This window comes from Carex rostrata, chromosome 1, assembly GCF_964058835.1.
Source record: "Carex rostrata chromosome 1, lpCarRost1.2, whole genome shotgun sequence".
Taxonomy (NCBI): domain Eukaryota; kingdom Viridiplantae; phylum Streptophyta; class Magnoliopsida; order Poales; family Cyperaceae; genus Carex; species Carex rostrata.
This window is the reverse complement of record NC_135918.1, coordinates 11,769,166-11,778,768: the sequence shown is the minus strand read 5'-3', so window position 1 is coordinate 11,778,768 and position 9,603 is coordinate 11,769,166. Positions and strand designations below refer to the sequence as shown.

At 33.2% G+C, this 9,603-nt stretch overlaps 1 protein-coding gene across 1 annotated transcript; it reads right to left on the bottom strand.

The window, feature by feature from the left end:
* Positions 1-4,264: 4,264 nt before the first annotated feature.
* Positions 4,265-8,941, bottom strand: LOC144558709 (uncharacterized). Its single transcript, XM_078307559.1, has 5 exons — positions 8,704-8,941; positions 7,601-7,965; positions 6,385-7,469; positions 5,919-6,112; positions 4,265-4,559 (listed from the first exon to the last, which is right to left on the bottom strand). The coding sequence occupies exons 2-4, from the start codon at positions 7,938-7,940 to the stop codon at positions 6,044-6,046; spliced, it is 1,494 nt and encodes a 497-aa protein (XP_078163685.1). The 5' UTR covers positions 7,941-7,965; positions 8,704-8,941; the 3' UTR covers positions 4,265-4,559; positions 5,919-6,043.
* Positions 8,942-9,603: the final 662 nt, after the last annotated feature.

Here is a 9,603-nt window from a genome sequence, read left to right as displayed (position 1 = left end):
TCCACATGATAGCGTTCCCAATTAATATTCCTACTCAATGCCTTTGTTCTTTCTCAAATATTAAGTGGCGAATTTTTTTTAGGAAGCTGTACAATTAGCATTGAGAATTAAACATTGTTTGATTTCTCCAATATATTTTAATTTGCATATTAGGTTCCGCATAAACGAGAAACATTTGCAACCGCTAGTAAAAATAAATGCAATAATGTAGTAAACTGGTTATTAAAATATAACCTTGGAAATTTTATTTCATATTTTCTCATGGCCATCTTTTATGAACAAATTTGTAATTGAATAGTATTTTTAATTATTTTTTTGTGGAGTAGAATTTTCATTATTTTCAAACATGTGATCATAAAGTATTTTACTTTGTATTTGGAAATAGAGATCTATAAATTTATTTTAATTCTAAAATGGGAGGCCCTTTATTGAGCGTATATAACTCTATATTGTTATTTTTTACACTTCAGTACTCAATTTTATCCCTATTTAAGATGACCAACAACATAAATATATTATAGAGTTAGGCTAATATGACATTGGTGTTATTTCAAACTAAATAACACCACATCTTAAACCGTTAGATCTGCTTTAATATTCGTACAATATGCTTTTACTGTTCAAACACTTTATTTTGTACGAATATTAAAGCAGATCTAACGGTTTAAGATGTGGTGTTATTTAGTTTGAAATAACACCAATGTCATATTAGCCTAACTCTATATTATAAGCTAAATATATCATACCAATTTTATAATGAAAGGCAACTAAATTACCATGATTTTTTTATAGATTTTATCACTTGGCTTTAATTTGTAACTTATGTTGGCGCTAATTTAGGTACCTTTGATTATAAAATTTGAATGATATATTCAGATCATATAATATGATTATTTTGTTATTGCTCATTTGAAAAGTTTCTGCAGTCTGAGTTTATTGTCATCTAAAAAACTAAAATAAAACAAGAGCAAGGAATCCCAAGTTAGATCGTTTTTGGTTAATTGCAAGACCCATGAAATGATTGACATGACATGAAATAAAAATCTCTGTTGACATTTTGACATGTCTTTGAATGGAGATGCACTTAGCATTAAAAACAACCGTACGTAAAAAGAAAGTTGGTCTTGGTACACGCGAATCACGATGATACCAATGTAATTATTGCATTACATAACTACAAAAATAAAGTTGTTAATGTGCCTTAATTTGTCGAAGGTAAAAATTTTGAACTATCTTATTTATAGTCCAACGTGTAAATTTTTTTGTTTTTGCAAACTAAAATCTAATGAATGAAGATTGAAGAAGCACGAATTGAGAGGCATTATATTTGTGTGAATGAAATGCCTAAATTTGTTGTTTCAGGTATATGAATAATTAGTGTATTAATAATACCCGGGTCGGGTATACCCTACCCTGTCCGGGGGTACCCGTACCCGAGCCGGGGTATGGGTCGGGTACGCGGGTACGAGCAAAAACCGGACCGAATTCTGTTTTTTTGGCAAATACTCGACCATATCCGTACCCGACCATACCCGTACCCGACTTTACCCTACCCGGGTACCTGTCTACCCTTACCCGTACCCGTACCCGTACCCTTATACCCGACCCAATAATTCAAACCCCAAATTCAAATTTCCCCCCCAAATTCAAACTGTTTTTAAAATTATTTTTTCAATTTCTGTTTTTTAATTTTTGTTTTTAAAATTCTGTTTTTATTTCTGTTTTTTAATTTCTGTTTTTAAAATTCTGTTTTTTAATTTCTGTTTTTTAATTTCTGTTTTTAAAATTCTGTTTTTATTTCTGTTTTTTAATTTCTGTTTTTAAAATTATGTTTTTATTTCTGTTTTTAAAATTCTGTTTTTAATTTCTGTTTTTTAATTTCTGTTTTGTAATTTCTGTTTTTAAAATTCTGTTTTAATTTCTGTTTTTTAATTTCTGTTTTTTATTTATATTTTTTATTTATATTTTATTGTTTTAAAGTAAAAAAAAAACATAACAAAAACAGGAAAAAAAACGGAAAAAAAAAAGAAAACGAAAAAAAAAAAACAAAAAAAAACAAACAAAAAAACGGACCTACCCGGACCGCCCTACCCCTCAAGGGTACCGCGGCACGGGTATAGGACGGGCAGGGCATGGTTTTGAAAAAAATACCCGAGATACCCGGCCCGAGATACTCGTATACCCGTACCCGTGCCCGACCTCTACCGGTGCCCCTGCCCGGGTATACCCGGCCCGCCCGTGCCCTGCCCGAGATTAATACACTATGAATAATCACTAGATACATACTATTATACTCGCCATTTAAAAATTGATTTACTAATAAGTTGCTCAATATGTGTAACTATTTAACTTTTTAAGAGTAAGGCTATAGTGCTATGGGTTGCATAGAGAACTACGTTGTTAGGGCTCAATATTCGAGTTTTTAAAATTCTAATGGTCGATCTGAACCGTTCATCTTGTTCTCCATATTAATATGTGTTTGGAGACCAAATTTTACATTTTTTGAAAACTTTTTACTATTTTTTTAGATAGGTAGAAAATCAAATATCTGAATGGTGCAGAATTTTTTAAATCAAGTGTTTTTCTACCTATCTAAAAAAATAATAAACAATTTCCAAAAAATGTAAAATTTGGTCTCCTAGCACATATTAATATGGAGAACAAGATGAACGATTCAGATCGACCGTTAGAATTTTGAAAACTCAAATATTGAGCCATAGCACCATAGCCCTCTATGCAACCCATAGCATTACTCTAACTAAAAGTAAAATTAATGGTAAGAAAAAAATATTCAAAATTAATGAAACAGAATTGATATAATATTTTATTTATTTAATTTTACATGTTTCCTTTTTTCTTGAGATTTTTAAAAGTTCAAATCATATATAATTGTAATATATAATGCTTGCTTCAATTATCTCTACCTTCTCTTTTCTGTTCTTTTCCTAATATTTTATTAGTCTCAAATTAATATTAAAATTGTATGTAATATTATTATATAGTACGACCTTTTTTTGTTTACTTCTAATTTTTGAGGAAAAAAACAAATCTATATTTAACTCATATTTTGTCAAATATATATATCGACAGTACCAAGCTCATATACTATACATATCATCAAATTTGTGTCATTGAAACAAATAACATGCACAACTAATAAATGATATAATAAAAATATTGTATTCCAACACATCAATATTCCTGGGAAGATATGCAGGGGATATTACATCTATAAATCATTTTTATTAATAAGTTAGTTTAATTATGTCTAATGACTTGATTTTATTCCACTTGTTGAATGACCAAGTTAAACGAATGTACCCAAGTTATTCAGAAATAGAACCAAGTGAATAAAACAAATATATATGTAGTAATTTGCCTAAAATTAAGCTCAAATTTTCAAAGACCCTTATATCTAATTTATTAAACTAAAGAAAAAGAAAAGAAAATAACCATTCAAAAGGTAATAGTTTGCTTACACGTAATTGTTAATGAATAATCACCACTGAGACTAATAAAAAGGATGAATTATTTTGAGGAGGGTTCAAATGTCTCAATGCCTCCATTTTTAAAAACTTTAATAACTCAAAATTTAAAACTTAAAAGTCAAAATAAAACCATTGGATGTGATCTACATCATTTTATCTATGCACATGTAAAAAATTATGACATTTCAATTTTATTTTGGTTGTCACAAAGAGCTTGTAAAAAACGTACTAATGTAGATAATTTTTAGACGTTAATTTTTTAACTTATTGATTTACATCAAAACAAAATTGAAATGTCATAATTTTTTATGAGCACATAGAGAAAATGATGTAGATCACATTCAACGATTTTATTTTGACTTTTAAGTTTTAAATTTTGAGTTATTAAAGTTTTTAAAAATGGAGATATGATGGAGGCACAAAAAATGAAGGCATTTGAATCCTCCTCTATTTTGAGAACTGAATTTAAAATATAAATCTGTATTGGACCAACATGAGTTTATTATTAAAAAAAAAGTCTGAATAAAAAATATCTGGCAGCTATATATGCTGCTTTTTTAGGTCAAAATAGAATCCACAACTAAAATTATCTTTCCTTAACTGTTAGCATTAGTTGCATTTTAGCCTTTAATTGTCCTTTTCATAGTAATTAACTGTTAATTTCCATCAGCAATCATAAACTATATGATGGGCGTATTTTAAATTATAAGTGTTTGTTCTTGTTTAATTTCATCAACGATCATAACTTTAAAATGGTCCAAAAAATGTTCATCAAGTGGCTTTCTACTCTCTTCTATTAAATAAGGCTTGGTTAGGCCCGTTTTATTGCATGGAACTTAAATTAGAAATTATCCAAGTTTCAGTATCAGGTTATTTTCCTTATTTAACAACAATCCGTTCTCCACTTCTCCTAATCACCTAAGCATTACTAAAGCAAGTTCTAATCCAGGTGTGTATGCTCCACTGGAAGCAGTTCTCCACCATCAGGTGTGTATGCTCTAAGAGGGATGCTGTTCAGATCCATTAACAGCCATGTCTGCATCTCTCCCTGCATTGCTCCATCATCAGTATCTGTCCAATAAGAATTTAGAGACATAATCAGTTTAATTATGTTTCTACCAGTAGGACAAGTAGTGTTGCTAAAGCACTAAAACAGTAAGAAAAAATTTGTTTTTGTTTCTCTTGCAGTCAATTGGAAAATGTAATGATATGATATCCTCTATGCTTTGCCAATTACTAAAATGGTCTTGACATTGGCATAACCAAAATCACAGATGTTTGACTTTGGTGCACTATATAAACAAATGATCAACAGATTCAAAGTCTCCACAGAAGTGACAGTCAGTAGAGCCACTCCATCCTCTTCTGACAAGATTGGATTTAGTTTAAATCTTCTCTCTGCACTAGCCACATAAAAACTTTGATTTTGGGTGGTAATTTAAGATTCCACCACATGATACTCCTCTAATGTTCAAGAATGTGTATAATGATTTGACAGTAAAATCCCCACTACTGGGGTCCATCTCTGTCTCATACTCTCAGAGGCATCATCTATTTAAAGAGAGCCTACTAGAGTTTGTAATTCATGCCAGTTTTGCAATTCAACCCCATGTAGTTGTCTTCTAAATGTAAGTGATTTTCTACTTGTCTAAATAAATAGTATTTGGAAATGACCATGGAGACCCGTACCAGAAAGAGCACCTCCCCTGTTAATAATGAAAAAAATCATTTGTTTTGCATCCAAAGGACTTAATTTAGTCCTATGAGGACAGTTAGATTAATAGAGTATTGATATTCTGAACAGACAACTCGATTCAAAGAGCCTAGTTTGGTTATTTAATTTTTTACAGCTTATCAACACAGTTGTGAACTTACTGTAAATAGTGACCTTTGATTTCTGCATTTCTTAAATAACATACACTTCTGTGCAACAACTTAAAAAACGTTGAGATTTATTTGTACCAGTTGCAAAAATCTGTGAGGCACATCACAAGATGTCGCATTGCAAGCTACTCACCCACAGCCATGGATTTCAGTTTTGAAAATAAAACAGAAGTTACTCAGTTCCAGTTTTAAATTTATAAAGCCCAAGTTTTCAGAACTTTTAAGGTATACAAAATCAGATTTTAATTAGAACTCTGAACATAGGAATTGGCATTCCTGGGCTCTCTCTCAGTTAGTGTGATAAAAATTTAGCAAGTCTACGCTTATATATCCAGAAGGAAAAAGCCTCATAAAAATTCCAGCTCACATGAACTATTTGAAAGCAAATTTCAACTCATTTGTGAGAATTTGTGTTCAAATGCATGAACTAATTTGTGCTAAATTCAACCTAACATCAGAGAGAGAGAGAGAGAGAGATGGGATTACCCTTCACAGCCTCTGACCAAGTTTTCAATAAAAAATAGAGAGAGCGAGATGGGACTGTACCTAGTGAGATGAAGGAGAAACCACAGCATTTCTAGAGCTGAGCAGAGAGCTGATGTGTGTGTGTGAGAGAGAGAGATCGGGTGGGGGGTGTGCAAGGGAGAAAAGACGATGAAGACTTCCGAAAATCAATTAAATAAGATCCGCTTCATCCAAGTCGTAAAGTAATACATGCAAAGATGCTCTGGTATATCAGCCTGCACGCCATTTGATAAATTCACATTCTTTACTAACTTGGGTTAAAAATGGAAAAGTTAATTTTTCATTCTATGCTGGTAGTTGTATTCAAAACAGTATTCTGGTGCACAACAATCTCTAAAAAAATAGCGGATCAGCTGTAAAATTCATGCACAAAGTAGGAACTTGTGCCAAAAAAGGGTAGGTATTTTCTGAACTTCGAAAAATAATATAGTATACACGAGTTAGCATGCAAAATTTCCAAACTAAGTGAAAGATATTAAGAAATTACCATATTCCATGAACAAGAAAATCCATCAGTTGAGAGGAACCAACTCCTTGCATCCGACTTAAATTCAAATTCCAATGATTGATCATCTCCCTCCTCACCAAAATCAAAATCATAAGCCTTTTTCTTCTTCTTTCTGTCCCTTTTTCTCCTTTTACGACTTTTTCTATCACAGGTCTCAGCATCAGAATCATCAGACTCAACTAAAGAATGCTCATTGGCTTCTCTAAATTCAATTCCATTTTTCAAGAAAACCAATTCAAAACTCTTAGGTGTTTTACATTCTTTCGTCAAAATATAAAACAAATTCCACGATTGAATCGCTATCCATTTAAGCGCCTCCTCTCTTTTGATCTCCATCAGTTCTCTAGTTAGTGCCCAATTAGCCTCATTACTAGGTTCTACTAAACTCCTTGAAATGTCCCCCATATTTTTTTCCTCCTCTTTGAATTCTTCATCAGAAATTAAGCGAAAAATTTGCCTGGGCTTGGAAATAATGGAATTCATCAATAGAACTTGATCAAGAGACAATGAGAAAATTCTAGTCAGTAGAATTTCAAGCCAGCAACAAGAAAACTTCATTTCTTTGCACTCCGAATTGGGGCTTATAAATTTCCCGAGAGATTTCAAGAAAGAGAGAAGCCTCTCTCCATCAAGTGATACCAAAAGAACTTGACAAAGAGACGAGAATTTCTCTCCACTTAAACACCCCTTGACCAAATCCCAGACATCCCTGCACCGCTCTTCATACATCATATCCAGTACAAATTTCACAAAATATTCAGGGTCAATTTCCAAAATTTCGCCACTTTTAACTGATTCAGCCAGCTCGTCAGAGGACCAGAAGGTGGGGACGTATTCTAGAAAGTTCTCGACCGTACGTAGTACATCTAGGTTCTGAAAATAGTGGGGTTTTGTGGCAATGATTGCTGGTGATTGGCCGTGGGCGCCCCTCCACTCCAGCTCATCCCAGCACGTGTTGCGGTTTGAAAAGGCAAACTGGGAGAGAGCTCGGGCCCCCTTTTTGTGACCTGACTCACTTGAAATTGTGAAATTATCAAACCATTGTAAGATGCGGTTGTGGTTTCCTGAGATTCATAAAATGATATGTTACTAAAAGACCGTGGTGATAATATAAATCACATAAGATAAAAACACCCAACATAAAATAAAACAAAGACAAAAACTTCGATAATATTTACACATTGAGCATCATTACCTCGAAAGAACTTCTTCAGAACAGAACATCTCTTGGCAATGATTGGCCCGATTTTCTCAGGGCACTTTTGAAAAATCATCTGCAGTAACTGCGGGGCCACATCCTTTCTCGAAGCCTTATTTTCCAAAAGACCTTGAAATATTTCGTGTTGATCTGATGGATTAATGGAATGGATGGCTGAGATCGTGCTGCATAGCCATAGGCGAGCCTCATACCTAGCCCCATTTTTTATTAAAGAAGAGATAATCGATTCAATCTTCTCTAGCACGGATAATTTCTCTTTTATGTCAACTGTGCTGCTACTACCAATTTGGGGCTGTTGTAGGAATAGAAAAACCATGCTTAGTTGAATTGGAGTCCTGCACCTACATTTGTTTTTTCCCAAGAATCAAGAGTTATTGAGAATTCATGGAATGCTAATATTAAACATTCTATTATTTTTCTCTAAACAAGGCATGAAACCGGTGATATGGAATTGTTAGTATAAATATATCTTTCTATATTCATCTTTTCCACTCAATTTCCTCCAAAATTCTTTATTTTTGAAAATCCCGACAGTGGCTATCAGTTTGAACAGCAATTAAATTACATCCGGACATCTGGTATCTCATCTGCCTTATCACCCATTCCTACAACTCCTACAAATTGCTAGCCCCTGTTCCCATCTTTTTACAGCCAGCTAAAGCCACTGTTCGTTAACAGTATTGTAACCACGGGGAAGTTTTCAATAGCCCCAGTTCCAACATTTTTACAACCATCTAAACCACTAATATTTTTTTTTTTTGAGTGGATCTAAACCACTATTCATCAGCAGTATTTTAGCCACAGACAGAGCTTCCTGCCAACCTTTGAACTACAAGTGCTACACGAATACTATAGCATTAGAGTTAATGTAGAAATTTCAAAGAAAAAGTCTAAATTTATTGATTCCTGATAATTTCCTCCAAGATTCATTGCTCCTAACTTCAAATTCCATAATCTTGTGCAATCGACACAAATCCCAATTCACTGACTTTCAAGTTAACAAAGTTTGCAATTGAACGGAAATACAAAGTTTTTTTAAAAGAGAGAGAGAGAGAATGAAAAGAATCCATATTACGAACCATTAACTTGAACTAATTCGTGCGGATCGATAATTATCAGTTCAGTACTCTCGACAGAAGCCCAGACCGCCACACCAGTGCTTCCTCTCACAGCTCTCAAATAGATCTGACAAAGAAGGATTTAGAAAGCAGAGACGGAGCGAGCGGTGGCTGGCTGATTCCTCCGACTGATCTTCGCTCCGAGTAGCGCACGCCGGTTCTTGCTTCTCGTACTTTCTGGTTTGTTTCGTTAAGAGCATCTCCATGACTCCATCCATTTCAAAACAAGGCCCATATAAAGCCCATGTAAAGCCTGCCGACCAACACAAGGCAGAAATTTGACTGGTGGAACTCATGAGCCGAATTGAGTCTGAGTCGAAGACAATTAAAATTCAACTTGTAATTGAATAAAGTTTGAAACCAAAATAATTTCTTTTTATTATAGCATTGAGGTTGTCATGTGTTGGTACTTAATCTTTTTAGTTATATTGAGATTCATGTACTTTTTTCAAAGCATTCTTTTCATCTGTCCATTAACACTTGAAAAATATCTTGATGTAAATGGAAAATAATATTTGTCAAAATAAAACCACAAATAGTTTATTTGCTTTACACAGAAATTGCTAGTCTAGTAAAACTTATCTTTGCGTGTAAAAAGTTCACATTTCCTCTCATAGTAAAAAAATAAATAAAATTGAAGGGGTGTAAATGCAAAACAAAATTAAAAAATACTGACAAAGAAATAAAGGAAGAAAAGAAAATGTATAGTGATTAGGGCTGGCAAAAAAATTCGAGGTTCGTGATTCGATTCAGGTTTGATTCGGGTTTGATTCGAGTTTAATTCGATTCGAAATGGGTTCGAATTGAAACGAACCAAACCAGGTTCGGTTCGGAATTAATTCAAACCAAACCCAAACCTAG